The 21,141-nt window shown below is 42.6% G+C and overlaps 1 protein-coding gene across 1 annotated transcript; it reads right to left on the reverse strand.

Annotated features, from left to right (window-relative positions):
• Positions 1–490: 490 nt before the first annotated feature.
• On the reverse strand, positions 491–20,022 carry LOC136950136 (rho-related GTP-binding protein RhoN-like). The gene is made up of 5 exons (XM_067244256.1): positions 19,728–20,022; positions 19,229–19,316; positions 6,465–6,574; positions 3,734–3,868; positions 491–1,524 (listed from the first exon to the last, which is right to left on the reverse strand). The coding sequence occupies exons 1-5, from the start codon at positions 19,827–19,829 to the stop codon at positions 1,264–1,266; spliced, it is 696 nt and encodes a 231-aa protein (XP_067100357.1). The 5' UTR covers positions 19,830–20,022; the 3' UTR covers positions 491–1,263.
• Between the last annotated feature and the right edge of the window lie 1,119 nt (positions 20,023–21,141).

Here is a 21,141-nt window from a genome sequence, read left to right on the forward strand (position 1 = left end):
TTTTTACTGACTGGTAAAGTGACAACTTGGAAATGCTATAGGCAGACATACGGCGAATAGTAAGTATTCGGTCATGAGATTACAATGTGACTTCAGGCTAAAGGCCGACAGGGTAGCAGGTTGTCAGTAGCTCTTGTCTGAACCAGTTTTCCCAGAGAGTTCTGTGGACTGGAGGGCAGCTCTGGCCTTGCCCCGAGCCAGTGTTCCGTGACCTCGCACTCACAAGTACATGAAGACATCATAGTGACGCTGTGAAATGTCACTTTGCTGCTGCTCACAGAAGCAGGAACTGGCTGGGGGCCCTGATCAGGACGGGAGGGGGCGAGGAGGGACACAAAGGGGGAATGAGGATAAACTGTCAAGAGCAATACACCAGATGGAAACTAGTTCACTATATGTAAAGATCTACTGGTTACTTTCTTTCAGTGTGTCTATTGGAACCAGTAGTTCATTATGAATCTCAGATATGAAAATGTACATAGAGTAGCAGAGCAGGTGTTTTTTTAATTTCCGGATCAAACAAACAAGACATTGTTAAACAGCCCCTTCCTATCCCAACATTGCAACGTATCGCAAACATTATTATTTACTTTGTACAATTATTTAAACACATCTATATTTAGTGGTGAGTGATAAGTAAAAGTCTTATTTTTTAGTTCTTATTTTCCTCTGAAAGCACTTGTGGTTTTTAGTGTCATCAGCCCTGTAATTCTGTGTCTCTCTGGGCTTCTAACCATCTAGTTATCTCATTAGATTGAATGGGACGATAACATCATTCCCTGACATTTAAATCTGAACACTTTGCGTGCATCATTTTGTGCTTGTAAATGAACACTGACACAGAAAATGGCATTTGAAGACAGGAAACAACTTAATGGAAAGGGCTCCCTTATCAATCTCATTAGACCTCTCCTCCTCCTCCCCTTACATTCCTTTTCGCCTTAATTCTCTTGCATTAGCTACAGTAGTATCTCTCGTTTGGGTTTGTTTCTCTTTCATTTTGCTGTTATGTGTGAGGTTGTTAGAAAATGTGGCAATGAAGTGGCAAGGATCCGACCCAGACATATGTACAGAAAAACAGTTATACAAGGGGGAAAAAGGAAACATTTGTTGATGATGAACAAAGTCCCCTCACTCTTCAGCATTGCAATCCTTGTTGTATTCATTGTCTTTTTTTGCAGTGCAAAGGAAACAAGGAAAAAACTATAAATAAAATTCATGTCCGTTTTGTACACCCTCTGGGCCAGTTCGTACAGTCCGTCCCTACATGAGCGTACAGCTCTTGGCTCGATCCTTTCTGATGGCGGGGGTTTGCTCCAGGATCTCAGTCCGTGGAGGCTGCTGGGATACCCGCTTGAGGCCCCGCCGTGAGCCGGTGCGTTTGAGCTGTGACACAGGCCGATGGACGCGCGCCACAGATGCCAGCGTGGTGACGTGGAACACGTCCCGGACGCTGTTCTCAGAGTACTTGGAGGTGCACTCTGCGTAGGCCACAGCCCCTATCTGCCTGGCCAGACCGGTGCCCTGGAAACAAGGAAACCACAAAACTGTCAGTAGTGCTTTTGCAGAGTACAATACTCTGACTACAGTTACACTGAGTTTGGTAAGAATAGCAGCAAGTACTTTTCAATAGCAATAAATATACATTTTATAAACTTAAAATATATGTACAGAACCAGTCAAAAGTTTAAAAGGAAATGCAACCTAATCATGTTCCCCTGACTCAAAAGGTGGGCAGACAGATGAGAGGAAAAACCTTACACAGTCTTCTGAAATATTCAGGAGCCATAGAGCTGTCCAACTGGAGCAGAAAACTGAGTCTACTCTGAGACTGATGCACCCTGTGCTTGATCTGGGCTCACAAAACTACTCCAGGTCACAGGGTCTCCCTGCATCTCACCCTGCATTACTCTGTTCTCCTCCGCTCGTATCGTCCCTCTCACACACATACTCACACACACACAGTTTGTATCTTGCACTCGCTCAGACGGTTTTAGCGATTTGATTAAAGGTGAAAGGAGACACTGTAAGCACATCCAACAGCCGCAATCACTGTTACTGTCATGTGCCATGTCGTGTTGAAAAAACATCCGTTCAGCTTTCGTTCCTTCACAAACATTCAGCTTCATTATCCTGCTTCTGGTTACAAATCCAACTTGAACTCAGTTCAAGTAAGTCAGTCTGTCACCGGGCACTGAGAGAGATGACCGACATTTCTCTGTTTTGACCCTAAGCAAATTATGGCGGAAGGCGTGTGAGTTCACGCAACATTCATCCTTGTAACTGCCCAGATTCCCCTGGGATTGAATTTGTAGGAGAGAACCCGTTCAGTTGCGTGAAAGTCACACGTTACTGCCATTTGCTTTTCGTTAGAGGCCAAACAGGCCTCTGAATAGAAGTCTTTGAGGAGACGTTTCACCCTCTTGCATGTCATTAGCTCGGAGGTCATTTAAGAAGATTATCGTAAAACAAAGAGGAAATGTCGTGGAATTGGTTCATTTCTATCATATAGTAGGTCCAGTCAAGTCAATTTAGGTTTCATTTGGCCTATTTCAAGACATTAAAGCGAGTCAAAGTATTTTTTGTCTATTCTACTTTTTGTAGAGACATCTGGATGAAACTAATCGGATGGGAAGAATTTATAACGTTTAACAGTCTTCCTGTGGTAATGACTTGATGAGACTTTCCTGTGTTTATTGTGATGAGGATAACACAATGAAATGATTCCAGTGTGCATGTTATCAGTTTTTTCCTCAACCTTTCATCCTTCTGCTCAATTTCTTTTAATATTTTTAAAGAACATTCAGTTAGCCGCGTAACTTTCATGCTTCCGTTGGTTCACAGTGCGTTCTCTTAGAGTCAAATTATGTTGTTGAAACAATGGAAAAACTGTCCTGGTAAGGTAATGCCATCATGTGTCTGTCTAAAAATGCCTTACAACAGCAGTGTTGTGTGAACGGATTGAGAGGGAAGGAGGTAATGAGAGTGTCAGCTAAAAGGGACTGAGCAGTACAATCACATGCTGTTCTCTGTCTTAGGAGAGGTAAAATATTGAGTGTGTTCTTTGCAGCAAGTTACATTAGAATTCCTAAAGGGTGGTCTGCAGTCTTTACAATACAACCTAATGGGTGTGTATTAATGCCAGAGTAGAATGGGGGAGGGGGTCTGTGTAGCATGAACAGGTACATGGACTACCATTGTGAAGTGTGTTTTGTATTTGAGCTCCATTAATCTGTCATTCTGATGGTGCACACATCCTGGAGTATCTACTGTATTTGGCTGCGCAGGGCACCTACTGCTGTACATTACGAAACCTGTCAATTCTACACTGTTGGAATTGATGTTCATCAGTCTCGGACTGTCGAATGACAGGCACAGAATAAAGCAGTCCCATTAGAACTAAGAACCTCTGGGCCAGTACTTATGCTTGGGCTCTGGCTGGAGATGTTGCTTGTTGATCTGTTTTGACAAGTGGCATACTTATGACAGTTGCAGGATGTGGGTTTGACATGACAGTAAAACAGCATTCCTACCATTGAGTTTTTCCAGTAAGTCCAGTACTAGTACATGTGACACACTGAGCAGTAAGTATTTTATCCAGCATTTGATCTGAGATTCAGTTACACATGTGTTCCCCTTGAGACGAGAAACGTATCTGACAAAAGAGGTTAGGTAGGTCGTTTATTCATCCCAAGGGGCAACTGCGGAAAGAGTTGTGGAAAGTGTCTCTCACCTGCTCGTGAGTGACGGGGATGAGTCTGAGTTTGGACAGTTCTCTCAGCACGTTGAGGTCCGTCCTCATGTCCAGCTTGCATCCCACCAGAACCACCTTGGCATTGGGACAGAACTCCTGGGTCTCTCCCTGCCACTGTGTGGAAACACAGAGGACAGACAGAACCAGTCAGACAAGTACACCAAGACAGGTATGAATCCATGGGAGAAAAGAGATGTATGTTTTGCACTGTTAGAAAAATACATGCAGCATAGTAGATGTAACATGGATTCAAATCCACACGAATACTGCTTTCCCCAGCCACATCTGGGAAAAGCTAAATGTAGTCATTGTCACCGCCGCACAATACACATCTGAGAGTTGTCACGTGACTATCTCGTGTCGTGTTGACTTCAGAAAAGAATGACCATTCGTGTTATTGTCTCTTCGCAGTAATGACTATGTTTGCAGAACAAATGAGTAGTGTTATTTAGCACGAGCTAGCTAGATAATACTGATTAGGACCGAAAGACAGTGTTCTCAAACCGCTCTCTCATTTTCTCTCTCTCATTCTGTTCCTTCCTCTCCTCGCTCTCTTTCCCTTTCCCTCCCTTATCTGACTGCTTTCATTATCCCTTCATGCTAATGCACGGGCAGTCACTTTGAACGATACTTCTCTGTTTATACTGTAGACAAAGGCCTCCTCTTTTTCTAGGCGCCTGTGTCACAGCAGTTATACCCTGTGCTTGTTGTATACTCACTGAGGGCTGTTGTATCTGACAAAGGGTTATCAGTTAAACAGAGGACCACTTGTAAACAAGGAGGGGCTGTGGGCAGTTATTGTTAAATTAAGAACTTCTTTGTCATAGGCAAGAAAATCAAATAGGTTTACTGATATAATAATTATATAATTTATTTATTAGATCCAATTCATATTATTGATTAGCATTAATACATGATGGTCATAACTGTTCTTTCGAGTACACTGTGCTTTGTATCTTAATATCAGACTGCACTCATCCTTTCACTTCAAAAATGCGATGTGATATTCCCAAAACAACACAGATGTATCCCACCAGCGTGCACATCCCAACTTAGCTTGGGTAACATCCTCTAGAGTTCCAGAGGCCAGTAGTTGATCAAGCCTGTGATTACAACACAGCTTGTGTTATATAACCCCTCCAATATAGTGAAAGCAGCTAGCTAGTCCTCTTTCCCTTGGCCCCAGGCAATATTAATAAAAGTGGCTGTGGGAAATACAGGATGTGTACTGAACGGAAGGGTTGGTATTGGGCCTGCGGAGAGCCTGCCTCTCTCTCTCACACACACTTCTATTTCTTCCACTCTTCTCTTTAACTTGCTCTCTTTCTATCACTTTTCCCGTGTTCTTCTCTTCTTTTTTACTCTGTTTCTCTCTCCCACTCACAGAGCAAGCCTCGGGGCAGGGTGCAACAGCTTCCACATCATCACTCTCAAGAGTCTAAGTTTCACACTGGAGAAAGCTGAAACCACACGAGGACAGAGAGGGAGAGGGCAGTGAAGGCAAATCTAGAGGGTAGAGAGGGTGATGGGAAGGATGTGGCCAGGTAAACATGCAGGCTTCAGGAAAGAGAAAATACATATTGTTATGGACTACATACGGCTCATGCCTCCAAGGAGGAGAAAGAGAATGAGTGAACACTGGTTATAAAAGTATAGTTGAAGGCCTGGGAGGGAGACTTGAAGGAGAGGTGGGATTGATTCCCTCTTGAGAAATGTACAGAAGGTAGGTTAACAAAGAGAGGAAATGAAAAAGGTCAGGGGCAAGTAGGAAAACTACTGGGGAGCTTTTCATAACGAAAGCTACATTCTGCAAGAAAATGGATGTGATGCAATGACCACACATCCATTACCAAAACAAAAGCACTCATAAAATGTACAAAAACACTTGTTTTTTTTATATTCTTGGGTGGTATTTCCTAGTTAGCCAATGTTTAGAATCAAAGCCCTGAATAGATAGACCATGTCACAATGGCATGCTTGGCACTTGAAAGGTTGTCGTGGGTCAAGAGCCCAATTGTAGGCATCTTTTGTCAAATTGGGTATTCAACACCCATAGGCCTGTTGGCTAAAGATTATTGGGTATCTCTATAGGGGTCAGGGGTCAAGTTGGGCTTCAAGTGGACCCCCAAACAAAACTGATAGTATTGTTTGGTACAGAAACAATTGAACGTTTTTAGTCTTACAATGATGATGTCATCGGTGGGCAATGAAGCTGACAACAGGAATGTCCACTCCACAGTGAAAGACATTCCTACCGTGTTCCCACGTCGCTGACATTCGCCACACACTCAGTGGGGTTTGTGTCTTTGAACCAAAAGGTGAATACGAGCCGTTCCAGAACTGATTAGCGCTGTGACCTGCTGAAGGGGCTTTGGCCTTGTGACTCACTGAAAGGCCACTTCCTTTGTAAGTCCAGTAGAAAAAAATTGTTTCAATTCGAGTTTAGCTGTTACGTAGAGTTTGTGGATCTGAGAAACCATTGTGATTCATCTGAATTAATAATTGTTATTATTTGAATTTTCTCTAATTTTGCATTCCCACACATTTCCTCACACACATATCAACTTTTGGAAATCTTTGGGGGACAGTTTGACCTGATTAGTACAGCAAAATCCATCACTGACAATTAACACAATTTCCTCGACTGCCTAAGAGTATTATTTTGAATGAAATAGAGCCAGTGTCTGACATGGCCACCTAGTGCGCTGACCTTCTTCAGTACACTGTTGAGTGTCTCTGGTCGGCTGATGTCGAAGCAGATGAGGACGGCGTCTGCGTCCGGGTAGGCTAGCGGTCGAACGTTGTCGTAGTAGGACGAACCTGCGGGTACACAAAAACACATCATTCATATGTATTCATATTTTCTACATTGACAAGATTGTTCTTATGTTTCACTACAGTGTTGTGAAAATGTCTGATCTGACAAAACTGAGATTGTCATACCTGCTCATTATGACTGACCTGACATTAAGATTATTATACCATTATGAGTAATTTTGTAATGTTTTATTTTAGAATGGGATTCGATGAGGGGGAGCCCCTCCCCCTGTGATCTGGCCAGGGGACACTGAGGGGCACATTCTTGGGGACAGCTGAATGTGTAAGAGGAACAATTCCCCCTGCCGCCATCTCTATTGTCACCCATACCATGTCCCATTGTCACTTCTCACATGACTCTGGGCACTGCACAAAAACCTGTCTGGGCTAGAATGTGCAGAGACAGACTTTTGACCAAATGCGAGCACGGGCTCCCACACATCCCTATACATGGATACAAAGAGTCAAAGCACAACACTGAAAATGACGCCAAACACTGAATATACAGCCCGTTTTGTTCAGTACGCACACTACTATTTTAATTATATAATTTAAAGTGAACACAATAAAAAAACTGGACTTAAACCCTAAACGATCTGACACACTAAGTGTAAGGCACAGCTAAGGTTCCCTCAAATATACAAACCACATACAGTTGACACAAACTGATCTCAAACATCCGCATGTAATTAGCATCGAAACAAAAGGATGCAAGCTTGAAGGGAAGAGCATACGTTTACCAAAACCACCTTCAAGCATGCATTTTGCAGTTAAATATCTGCAAGCAAACTATTCACACAAACCGACTCGCCCATTTCACTGTGTGCTAGAAACAGCTCTTGCCAGGAAACTGTCTTAATGAGGGACAGATGTAGCTCAGACAGACGTGGGCATGCCTGTGTATGAGATGTGGAGATGTGGTCCAAATGAAAATGACAAGAGTGTATACGACCAGAAAGGTCAAACTAAAGGCCGTACCCTTTCTCTACACGGTCTGACTCCCTGAGTAACCTCCAGAGTCTCCGGGGTTTCTCTAGCACACTGCAGACGAGGATGATTCATAGCAGGAAAAAAAGGGAAAGGGGGCTTTGGGGAGCAAGGTAAAGAGAGAAAAGAACAGACTGAGAGGGAAGCGTGGATCAGAAAAAGATAAAGAAAGATTAGAAGAGAAAGGTGGATGTGCTGCACAGTGCAAGGACAGAAGTGGAACAGAGATGGGTGCCTTCTCCACAGCAGCTGAACAGCTATAACTCCCCTCCGAACATATCCTCCCTCTTTCATTCCCTCTACCTTTGTGTCCAACTCTCCCCTTCCTAAATCTGCTCTTTTGGACCAGTCGCAGTGTGAGGCCAGCAAGACTCGCTTGCACACTGGGATGTCTCCCATGCTGTTCACATTAGACACACAGCAGGGACTTGGACCCCTTGCGGTCCCCATATACCCTGCTACATACCCATATGGCTCCCTTACACCCCCCTCTGCCTCTACCCCATGCCCTCCTTATGGTCCCCATAAACCCCCTGGCATCAGGACTCTCCTTGTGCCAGCTGCAGCACAGCTTCTCTCTATGCAAGCTTGCCCGTTTTTGACACAATAATGAAAAAATGACCGAAGAGGAAAAAAAGTGAACTACTGTGCCACGACTTTCAAACTAGTGTCATGTCTTCTCTTGAGGTAATGAGACTAATGAATGTGTCGCTTATAAATCATTTAAGGTATTAAAACAAATATTTAAATGTATGAAGCTTAAGAGATAGGGAAGGCTTAAGTGCATTCTGTTTCAATGTATCTATTTCAGTAGGTAAAAATAGTTTCTGCAGAGAACACTTTTTCCAAAATGTGTTGTGCCAGCACCAGACGCTGTAGTTCAAACATTAATAAACATGCATAAAAAATGCATGGCTCAAAGTGAACCAAAATGACAGTCAACCAGCCTGTCTGTTTCAAAAATTTACATTTGAGATTTTACAATAAAACTGTTCCCTGACTACCTATTGCCACTTCTGAAATATCGCTGATCCAATTTGGGCTTATGGCAAGGGACACAGTACACAGAGGCTTTTGCAGTACTGCATGGCCAGCAGTTTTGTAAGTAAGCAAACCCTACAGTAGGCTATATAGGCTAAAACTATGCAGACTAATGTATTTAGTGAGCTAAAATGTGTGCATGCTGAATGTTGAAATATATCAGCTAGCTATATTTATACATACCACTGAGATCTTCCGTCATTATTCATATTACAAGACATGACTTTCTACACAATACATTGGCTTTACGGAGTGAGATTGCTTTGGGAGACCTACTTAATTTCTTCCTTAATACTGTGAAACTAGGTTCACAAAATGTCTTTGTTCTAGTGTTTCTGTTCCCTGTTTCAAGGATTATTACATTCACGTAAATGGGAACAAAGAAACGGGATACTAGAAGGAGCTGGGTGATTTATCAGATGTGAGCACATCAAATGGAATATTCAAATGGGGTAAAAACAAGGAATATGATACACTGACATAAAATGCAGAAATATGTTTTTATTGCTTTTGTGTGGCCCATAATGTGGATGTGCAGGGAGCCTCTGCTATCACTCAAAATTAGGATTTGAGATGTTTAAGAGTTTATTGAACACGGGGTTTCTAGCAGTGTCGGTATTTGCGACGTTTGCTCTGCTTTTGTGAAACCACTTTCTGCCTGGCAGATGCAGAATATGCTCTGTAATTGGCTCAGCTTAGCTGTGGTGGGTTCTGCTGGTCCACCTACGTTTTAATTAGGAGATATTTATTTACAGTTGCATAACAATTCTTGTACTATTTGTATTTTTTTTATTTTTATATTGTAAATTATTTGGCTACTACATTTTATTTTATATTTTTATTCTAAATCCCCTTAGTATTAGTTACACCTTTGTACCTGTGTTTGTACTTACTATAGTTAGTCCACATATTTACATTTTAAGATTCCTATATGTTTAATATATGCACCTTCCTGCCTCAGTAAATTCCTTGTATGCACAAACTTTCATGCGAATAAAACCCTTTCTGATTCAGATTCTGATTCAGCTGTACTGGAACACAGCTTTCGAGTTGCCCAAATCAGAGATTTATGCACAAAAATATGTCTGTCCAGGTAAGCTGTAGCCTCGCCTCTTCAGAGTTCCTCTCAGAGAAACGAAGAAAAAAAAAATGGACTGTAAACATTTTTTTGGGGGGAAACTACTGTAAACAATTTTGAACATTTAATTGCTACATTTAGATAAAATGTGATTAAACTGCCAATTCACACTTTATAGGCCCGTTGAGGATTTTGTTGTTGTTGATAGAAACAATTAAAATGTGTTCCACCCCCCAGAACAGCAGAAATGAGACATGTTGAATGCCGAAAAATAGGTTGATGAAATTCCATTACAGCATTATATAATTAAAAAAAACGATTTATGCCTCTTTACCTTTGCTTTCTGTTTTCAAGCAGAAATAACGGGGGAGGAAGCTTCTTTCCCATAAAAGTCAAAGATAATTAAGATGCTGACAACAAAATGGCCGTTGCATTAGCCTGTGTGAACAGTAGCTGTTTGATAACATATAAATGATGACAGAGGATCAGCTTCTATTTACAGCCTCATTAAAACCAAGTGTGCTTCTTATTTAGTACTGTGGCCTTCTGTGACAGAGATATTTATCTCTCTTGTTTATGCGCTTTTGATTCACTTATCGCGCCCACCAGTGTTTGTGTTTTATTGCCAAAGCAGCAGACATTTTCAGGTAGCATTACAGTATCGTAGACTACCTGAGCAGAAAAGAAAGAGTATCTTTGTTCTGAACATGAATGGAGGGATTGTAAACGAACTAGAAAGTCAGACAGTTTTGTCAGGGGCTTCCTTGATGTTCACAATGTTGTGTGGAAACCTAATGAACAGATGCAAGCTGTACATGTTGGCTATATGATATTTGCTTGTGTAAAAATCAACTTAGTGAACAATAACATAACACCACCCTCCTCCTCTCTCTCTCTCTCTCTATCCTCTCTCTCTCTCTCTCTCTCTCTCTCTCTCTCTCTCTCTCTCTCTCTTCTCTCTCTCCTTCTCTCTCTCTACTCTCTCTCTCTCCTCTCTCTCTCTCTCTCTCTCTCTCTTCTCTCTCTCTCTCTCTCTCTCTCTCTCTCTCTCTCTCTCTCTCTCTCTCTCTCTCTCTCTCGTCTCTCTCTCTCTCTCTCTCTCTCTCTCTCTCTCTCTCTGTCCCCTCTCTTCTCTGTCCCTCTCTGTCTGTGTCTCTTTCTCTCTCTCACACACACGCACACGCACACACACACAAACTCAGTCCCTGATCTCATGGTGGCATGGCTTGACCTAATCCATGCTCATCAGCAGAAGCTAATGTTTATTGATGTTTTAACTTTTTGACCCTCCCTCGGACTTGTGGTTTGACACTCTCCAGGGGGCAAGCCTGCTGTCGAAGCACATATGTAATTTAAACGGCAGTCCATCTGTCTTTCTCTATAAGCCCATTATTTCAAAATGCTACTGGTTTGCACTGTATGCAACCAGGTTGAGGGAAAAATGCTGTTGCTGTAATACACTTTCATACTGCAGTCAGTAAACAACTAAGCAAAAATAATCAGCAAAAATGGCACAAAGCATGATCTCTATGACTACATATGATAGCACTGTAATAGCCTTAACCCTACCCTAATAGCCTTGTATAGATTATATATAATCTCGGGTATATGCCTAGTGAAATGTCAAAGTGGTATGTTTCGGTATGGTACGGTATACAGCAGTATGCAGCCACGCATGAACTGAAAATGGCCAAGGCATCCTGTGACACTCCATGGGGTTGCCATGTGTTGTCATGTGTTTGATTCTAACAAGGTGCATTCTTCTTCTCTTTGGGTAGTTTTTTTCCTCAGTTGGTTGGCAGTGGTCTCTGCATTGGCAGCATGTGTTGTTCCCTGATTTTGTTATGTAATACGATTTAATACTGTGTTTGACAGGGTTTAGCCTATATTTAGTAGTCGTTTTGTCTCCCATTAGGTGTTTTGTTTCCCAGTAAAATACATTTTAAGTGATATGCTTTCATGCGCATCGTGCACAGAGCTCTGAGGTGACAATTAATTGGCAATATCTGTTTCCCACAGACAGAAAAGCGCAGTGTATTGTCTTGACATGCAACAAACAGTGAGTCAATTCCAAAACATTTGCACACAAAAGCTTAGAAATGATTCACCTTGATGAAATTGGAATCCTGGTGGCTCTATTTGGCAATGAGGAAGTGGATTAACTGGTCTTTTCTGTTGCAGTTTAAACTGCAACAGGAAAGACCAACTTTGGGGGCGTCGGTTAATCTGATTAACCGACGCCCCCAAAGGCTGTTTCTAATGCTATGAAAACAGGTAATCGGGTGAAGCCTTGGAGCACAACACCTGTTTAGGGTTGAGAGGGTTGAAAGTACATGCTCTCATCCTGACCCTAAGACACATTTCCAAAGCAGTGGTTTGTGTAGAACCAAACTGAAAATATAAAGTTCCTTTATATTTTCAAAGGTAACTGAGCTATATAGCTGTATTGAAGCCTAATCTAATGTATTCAGAAACATCTTTGACTCGAGGTTTGCAACCACAGACAGTCCCAAACTATTGATTTCATTCATTTTACTGGACGCTACCTGATTGGATATAAATTCACCCCGCTGGGCTTAAGCCCTGTACACATCCTGTTAGGTTCCTTGGAAATCATGAGTACAGAAGGAGATATGGACACAGTGTGGTGCTTTGAAAACAACCAAGAGGAAACTGGTTGAAGACAAAGGCAGCTACTATTCAGATTAGCCATATATGATTAGCATACTGTAATAAGTTTGGTTCACTGAACACAGAAACTATCACAGATTGGAGAAACAGAATCTCAGCAGGATATTCACACACTTTGCAGGGCTAGCACTGTAACGACACTCTCACACACGCGCACGCGCACACACACACACACACACACAACACACAGTGGTCCAGAAAGTTAATTTCAATTTCAGTCCTGTGCCCTTTTCATATGTAAAGTCTAATGTCTGATATCTTCTTTCTTCCCTATTTTCATGTTTTCCATTTTGTACACCGCAGATTAAAATGAGAAAATGCCACTGAGGTGTTAAAAAATGCCACTGAGGTGTTAAAATCAGGAAAGGAAATGCCGTAGTGGACCCCTTTTAACAACTGCTTCATATTCCAGACACAGCAGACTACAAGCAGATGACTTGTAGATGACACTACAAGTACTGCACAGTTTATGAGCACACACCATCCAGAGAATCATTCATTTAAATGATTCGGGATGAGTTTGCTCCATGGATAATCAGCAAAACAAATACCTATGGTATGTGTAAACAACATAAACAATGGTCCTTTTAAGGGATTATTAGGCCCAGGATATTCTAGAGCAATTAGTTTTTTATTTGTGACGGTGACTAAGCTTTACCTTACAGTTGTTACAATAATCTCAGAAAAAAATGGATAAAAACAAACATTAGCATATAATGTTTAGTCATTTAGCAGACGCTCTTATCCAGAGCGACTTACAGTAAGTACAGGGACATTCCGCCCGAAGCAAGTGGGGTGAAGTGCCTTGCCCAAGGACACAACGTCAGTTTGCACGGCCGGGAATCGAACTGGCAACCTTCAGATTACTAGCCCGACTCCCTCACCGCTCAGCCATCTGACTCCCTTATATGAAACTTTTGGTTGAGCAAAAAGGAAAGATAGCACTACTCCCTTTGTGGTGGGGCACTGTTGCCCTGGGGACATGTTGTGTCCAGGCCTGCTGGTGCTCACGTGGGCTATCTACCAATCCTTTCTATGTGGTTAGCATGTTCACCCCCTACTCAAATGGGTTCTCTCCACAAAAAGAACCTCACTACAAAAACATGCAACACAGAACGGATCGCCTCTGCCATGTCCATGACCGAGACATGGGCATGAGCATTTGGAATGTGTCCCCAGGCCCCGCTGATATGGCTGTCCACTGCTGTGGGCTGCCGTTGGAGGAAGAACAGCATGGATGGTAAAATACAAAGATTGAATTTGTTCGTCGGACACTCCAGCATGCATGCATGTCTGTGTGTGAATGTTCTCAGTCACACCGCTCCCTGCACGCTTGTCCTGCTGTTAGATGAACACACGTTTCTGCTTTTTCATCTTACAATTATTTGAACCAGAGGACATCTATACAGAATTCAAAAGTGAAAGGTACGCCAGAAAAATGCACCACAGCCAGTTGGGCTGAGCCAATCCCAGAGCAGATTCTGCTTCTGCCAGGAAGAAAATGTAAGTGGTTCCACAGAAGCAGAGCAACCGTCTCAAATATCGACACCGCTAGAGACCTCGTGTTCAATAAACTTCTGCACATCCACATTGTGGTCTGCACAAAAGCAATACAAAATCGTTCTGCATTTCATATCACTGTATCATGTTCCTTGTGTTACTCCATTTGAATAATTGATCTGATAAACCACCCAGTGCCTTTTAGTATCCTGTTTTTCATCCATTTACATTAACTTTAATAATCATCAAAAAAAAGGAAACGAAACAAAAGGAAATGATTGTGAACCTGGTTTCACAGTTTCGAGAAGAAATTCAGCAGATCTCCCACAACTTTTCTCAGTAATGGCTCGATATTGTCTGGATAGGCCTGTGCGGTCAGGGCAATGTCTTGAATTATGAATGAGGGACAGAATGGGTTTGGGGTCTGTGGAAGAGATGGATGGAGCCCTTGAGTGCCCCTCTTTGGCTTAGTCTTGTGTGTCTATATACAGTTGATGTGTGTCCGCGCGCATGTGTGTGTGTCTCAAAGCAGTCTGAGGGTCTATCAAGTGAGTGGGGAGGAGATGGATAGTGCTTCCCATGAGGATGTGAGGAGGAAGCATCTGGCCCATTGATTTTCAATGTTCCCTGAGTTTCTAATGGGCTCTATGACCAGGAGAGTATCAGACCATCTAGACAGGACTGGCTCACACTAAACACACTTTCTGACAGTCATTTATCAGTCTACTGCTTTTAACGTGACCTTCATTCATTCAGTCACAAGCACTTTGGAGAGCCTGCTCCCCTCCGGGAACTTGCTTACTTGCACAACCATGTAAACACACACACACACTTCTTACCCTTCTTTTTCTTCTCGTTCAACCAAGCACTTACCCACAGCCAGCGTAATATACAACTTGAGTACGTGCACACACACACACACACACACCTGGTTTATCCACAACATCGAAGCACTTTGACTTGGAAACTCACAGCTAGAAGCACTTTTCATGTGTGTCTGTCTGTCTGTCTGTCCCTCCATCCACCCCCCCCACCCCCCGCACACACACAAACACCTGAAAGTCCACACACACACACACTCATACAAATGGGTATGCTAAGCTCCTGTAATGGAAGCAGGTGCCACTCCCCCTCTCTGTCTCCCTGAGTGCATGAGGGTGTGCTTTCAGGGAGTCAACATCTGATAGGGGGGTCATAAAACCACCTCATGAATTAATGATAATGTGTTGTGTGCTAATACCAGAGTAGGTCTCCTTCACCATGTGCAATTCAACAGGGAGTAGAGAGAGAGAGAGAGAGAGAGAGAGAGAGAGAGAGAGAGAGAGAGAGAGAGAGAGAGAGAGAGAGAGAGAGAGAGAGAGAGAGAGAGAGAGAGAGAGAGAGAGAGAGAGAGAGAGAGAGAGAGAGAGAGAGAGAGAGAGAGAGAGAGAGAGAGAGAGAGAGAGAGAGAGAGAGAGAGAGAGAGAGAGAGAGAGAGATGAGAGAGAGAGAGAGCGAGAGAGCGGGCGAGAGACACTGTGGATGTGCTTGGATAACAGCAGTAATCTATAAATTGTGGTAGGTGTGGCTGAGATAGAGAGAGAGAAAGTGTATGTGTTTGGGCAGTTTCCTTGACCATTTAGATCAAATCCACACCCAAGTCCTTCAGAGCAGGTGTGCTGTAAGTGAATGTCACTGCGGATTCAGGAGACTCCAGGTAGTACTGTATTTTAGCATGATGTTATTAAGCGTACAAACACAATATTTTGGGCGTGGTGGTTCTGCTTCATGACAGCTCTCTGTGAGAGACTTTGTTGCCACATTGGTATCAGAGAGCTTAGATATCCATCATCTCCCTGACAGATTGTGCAAAGATAGAACCTAGGCTGCAGGCTAGGGTGGTGGAGGAAGTGTTTTGGTAAAGCACTTCCTTGGCAATGTCAGATGAGCATTAGAGTTCCTGGTCTTGATTCGACTGCTTTGACTCAACTTTGCTCATTTGTGTAGGTTTTTCCATTGACTCCTACAGTATCTAATGTAAGCCTGTCACATGGTTAACAATTAATTGTGGGGTGGATTGACGGGTATCTTAAACATTAAATCACATCATTAAGTTGAATGGTATAGTTTAATTTGAGGTATGAATGGGCTTTTAGTAGTGTTATTTAAATACTGAAACCCTCCATAATTGGGTTTACACATCATTCAATGCAGTTCAAGGCAACTGCAAAGTAAACATCAGACAATCCAAACCATTCTAATAAAAGCCAGATACTGAAACTGTATGTAACAGAATTGCAGATAAATCCCTGACCAACACACCCAAAATAACACAAACATACACGAACAAATCCGCCCTAAAATCCACCAGCTCATCCACTGGTGCTTTTTCAATTTGTAGAATTGTTAGATAATAGTGATGGATCAATGGTTTGTGCCAAGTGCCAGCCTCCTTTCTCTGGTGGATGTGTCAGTCTTTTGTCACAATGCATAAACAGATTAGTTTAAGCTTTCTGTGGCAATGTGGATTGTGACTGTGGCTCCATCTAGACTTCAGTGTGGACGGAGGGGACAGAGATGGTGAGATGAGGCGAAGGTGGAGTTAGGGGCGATGCTAGGCTCATCAAGCGCAATGATGGTAAGAGGCATTAGCCCAACAGAGTGAGACTCCTGACCTTGTTTAGACTCAGAACGAGGGGTAAGGAAGCAACAGAACGAGAGGATGGAGTGTTGGGGAGGAAAGGATAAAGAGAGGAGGGGGGAGAGAGATATCAAGAGAAAACAAATCCATGAGAAAAGAGACAGAGGGCAATCAAGGAGCGGGTGAAAGTGAAGGAGGAAGAGAAGAGGGAGCGAGACTGATGCCCAGACGTGCTGGGTGACAAATAGAAGGAGAATGAAAGCGACAGAGGGCAAGTGTTTGGTCAGCGAGGCAGCAAGGAGATACAAGCCTACGGTTAATTACTACCACTCTATTTCTGAAAGCTAGTTCTGGCTCCAGTGTAGCAGCTGGCACCGCTAGCTCGTCCTTTAAGACTGCCAAGTCCACTCCATGTTTCCCCCATTCGCTTACCTCCAATACCTGCTAAGTCTCTCTCCACATTATACAGTCTGTCTCTATTCACCTCACTCGACTCGGTCTGCCCACTTTTATCTTGTCATTTTTCACCTTGACTTCTGGAAATGTCTTGATGATTCTATTGAATGAGGTGTGATGCTGCTTGACATCCCAAGTGTAAAAGACTGCACCTACTATACTTTACATCCTCATTGCATGATAAGAAACCACGGTCCATCTCAACTTTAGTCAACATCCACTTCAGTTCACACGTTCACTGTACAGCCCTCCATCTCACTCCACTCTAGTAATCTGAATACTTGTCCCCTTCGTCAGTCCACTCCACTGCACTTGTCCTCTCCGTCTGCCTACTCCACTCTCTCTCCTAGTCCCCTCAGCTCCATCAGCCCTGCAGCCGACAGTAGTCCTAAAGCTGCTACAGCCAGCCTGCAGCAGCCTCACTCACTAATTAGCTACAGTAAGCCGAGGGAGAGGAAGAGAGGAGGGTGAAAATGAGAGAGGTACAAGAGAGAAAGACAGCAAGAAAAGGGTGGAAACAAATGGTGGGAGGACAAAGGGAGAAGGATGGATAGAAAAGAGGAGTACATTGACGAGTGAGGGGAAAAGGAATGAAAAAGAAAGACCAATGGACAGAAGGAACTAAATGGCGAGTGTGAAACGCCAAAACAAACAAGGTGATTCCAAAGGACTATCGGAAATGATGAAAGTTATGACTTTCCCAAATTATTACAGATCCTGGGACAGACCCATGAGGATTGTGGGTGTTTGCTTTCAGTGGTGGCAACCCAGGTCTGCGTCCCACACAGTGTTACAGTAGCCTACACATCAGAGGCTCTGATGTGGTGGCCTGCCATGTCAGTTCCAGTCCTCACGCTGTCACACCTTCACACACACAGAACTCGTTCTTCTGCTCACCTGCTGCCAGGCTTTAACACATTAACTTGGTGTTTTAGCAAGCACATATACACTCACGTGCATGGCTGTATCTCGCGCATGTCTGCACATGACTGTTTAAGCGGGTATCCATGTCTGTAGATACACACACATTCAGTCACGTGGATGAATTGTCACCTTTGCATATTCAAACAAGTTTACAAACAAAAGACAGACCGTTTTTACAAAGCACAACACTGCTGATCACATCATCATCGGCGATGATAGTATACACATTCATTCTATGGCACACTTTACCTAACAATACAATGTACTTGACACGACACAAAACCAAGATAAACATAAAAGACCAGACATTCCTACCTCCATTTACTCTGTCCTATCTGTGTGCCAAGTCACTGTAACTGCTGGAAGTGCTGGTGTGGGTGACAAAACACCTGTCTACTGGGATATTCCCAGATAAGCCCTAAGTTTAACTAGACATCTGTTCTAACATCTGTCTCCCAAGTAACAAGGCTTTTTTTTAACTTTATTGTTTTGTTGTTGTCCCCTTTAAGTGTTTACACAAAAAGGGGTCAAATATTTCCCTGATGACAGTTAATAGTCTGTGCATAGTTTTAGGTGGGGCACCATGACCAATCGGTGACAATGACATTGCTTCAGATGAGGTGAATTCCTTTTTGGTGCTGTCACTCATCAACGGTGTCATCCTTTCAATAGCTTGGTGAAATGGGTGTCACTGAAATGCTATGGAGTCAGGTGGCTGAGTGGTTAGAGAATCGGGCTAGTAATCAGAAGGTTGCTGGTTTGATTCATGGCTGTGTCAAATGATGTTGTGTCCTTGGGCAAGGCCTACTTGCCTCGGGGGAATGTCCCTGTACTTACTGTAAGGCGCTCTGGATAAGAGTGTCTGCTAAATGTAAATGCAGTTATATAACTAATAACAGTAACTTCCCAAGCAAAGAAACATTTGAGCCTCTAGGTTACTCTTAACCTCTGAGTTGTCTATCTATCCTGGCTGTCTTCATAACTTCTGTGATTCTGCAAATGGATCTTTTCTCACCTGTCAAGTTCCACTCATTTTGGAACAGGTTTTGGGGCGTTAGGGTTGGTAGAGCGGAAAATGTACTATCGTTATTCGATGGAAGGAGAACTTAAACCTCAATATTTGACCATTTAGTACTGCGGAAATGTAGTTGAGCACTTTTTGTTAAGTGGTGTTATAAATAAATACAAACATGATGTCATGTTGCACAGACATGTTTTAAATGTTCCCATGGGTTTATATTTAAATTACAAAATGTTTTGGCACTCCTGATGTCTTGGACAGAATAATACATACGAGCCATGGCGGCTCACTGTCAATATCTTTCTGTGTGTCAACTGCGAGAAAATAATCCGTTTTTACCTGACGTGTCCCACATGTTTAGCTCAATCCTCTGTTTGTCGATTTCGAAACTGGCCGTGTAGTTCTCGAAGACCGTGGGAACATAATTCTAAAGGAGAAAGTTACCACTCATTACAACATAATTATGTACTCAGACCTATTTTCAAAAGCATAATCTATATAGTCTATAGCGCTGTCTCGGAAAATATAAAAATATAAACAATGGCTGACTGACTCATTGGTACTGTCTTCATGTTAAGGAAAGTGGAAGTCTCTCTCTTTTTTTAAGTTGTTGCAGGTGAATATCCAATTGTTAATGACTCAGCATGTCACAGAAAAACTCACTAGAAATGAAAACTGTTAAAATAAAAACTTTTTGGGGTTACAATCTCGTTTAATTGTAGGTAGACTAAGGTGGTGCTGCGCGCTTTGCGTAAAAGCGCATCCAGCTGTTAAACGTATGACAGTCAATGAAATCTTATTTATAACGTTAAAAAAAATATTCTATATTATGACGTACCTCTGGGTAAGAGTCTTTGGCAAAGACATGGAGTAGTGCAGTTTTGCCACACTGCGTATCGCCGACCACCACGATCTTACAGCGGCTGCCTTTGCTCTCCATGGTGCCGTCAAAGTGTGTTTTTTCCGTGGCACTTCGTTGTCATTTAGATAAACCCGTCGAAATTCACAAAATAAAGTGCTGTTGGTACTTTTCTAATCTGTTTCGGTTTAAATGTCCAGTGTTTTGTCCCCAACGCTTCACCCCACAGACTGAACTAGTCGAGAAGTCTCACCTTTGCGACATAGTTCCCACGGTGAAGCGGTGGCGAATGCTGCTCAGCAGAACTTAGTGTTTTGGTTTTTCTTCTGACCCCGCCCATCAGCTGCTAAACACCCAATGACGAAGCACATGAAAGAATAGCTTATGTATTTGCATGTGAAATAGGCTACATCATACCGTCACAATTACATTAGGCCGACAAATAATGAATATATGTGTCTACCTCTCAAATAACCTACTCTATATCAACACATCGTACACTTATGGAGTGATATCAATGTCACTGGCCTCGAGTACTAAATTAAATGTTACCCTGCTTTGTAAGGTAACATAACCCAGTCCACAGAAGAGGCACCAATAAAACAATTAATAGAACATCTATAGTGTCGTGAACTGAACCGAACAAAATGTGGTTGTAAGATAAATTACAGTTATGAAGTGATTAAAAAACATTAGGATCCCCCCTTAAACATGCCCACACTCCATCATGAACTCAGCTCACAAACACAAACAAATGTGACACTAACAGAGTGGATGTAAGCAGTTTGTGAGAAACAAAACACTGTGGGTCATCATCAACTGGGGTGGTAAAAAAGTAAAGGGTCAATTTAAAGCAGAGACATACAATTAATAGCTAGAATATATTTCCCATGCATTAGCATCCCTGACACATGTGATGCTGTTATGATATAGATAATTATCATGTCCGTTAAGGGTAAGGAACTTGCTTCATCACTTTTACCAATAATGAGCCTCGATCGCCATCTTCTGGTGACATACATTTACTGAATTTATATTTTTATTTTTATCATGAATCTTACTAAAACAACGCAACATAAATCCAAGTGTTCTTGCAAGATGAGACCTACACACTGTAAACTAATAGCAGTTGATGTTTAATAATGCACATTGGTCTGCTATTGTTTCAGAGTTTAAAAGTGCTTTCGGGCTTTGGATTTCTTCCACACCACCTTCTGTTGCCTGGCTCTGGAGGGCCTCGGTGGTTGGGCAACTCTCTTCATTATCAAACCCCTGGTGCAGAGGACACAAAAGGATTATTATAAGAAGACCCAGAAGTCTTTCTTAAACATTCCTGTCCTGAGGGAGAAGGTTGGCATAAAGGTCTTAAATATAGGCTGTCTGTCCAGATTAA

This window comes from Osmerus mordax, chromosome 10, assembly GCF_038355195.1.
Source record: "Osmerus mordax isolate fOsmMor3 chromosome 10, fOsmMor3.pri, whole genome shotgun sequence".
Lineage (NCBI taxonomy): Eukaryota > Metazoa > Chordata > Actinopteri > Osmeriformes > Osmeridae > Osmerus > Osmerus mordax.

Excerpts from the sequence above, each read along its gene's own strand:
- LOC136950136 (XM_067244256.1), bottom strand. The coding sequence starts at position 19,829 with ATGGAGAGCAAAGGCAGCCGCTGTAAGATCGTGGTGGTCGGCGATACG. Across the intron at positions 19,317-19,727 it reads CCAAAGACTCTTACCCAGAG|AATTATGTTCCCACGGTCTT; the intron begins GTACGTCATAAT and ends TTTCTCCTTTAG. Across the intron at positions 6,575-19,228 it reads AAACATGTGGGACACGTCAG|GTTCGTCCTACTACGACAAC; the intron begins GTAAAAACGGAT and ends GTGTACCCGCAG.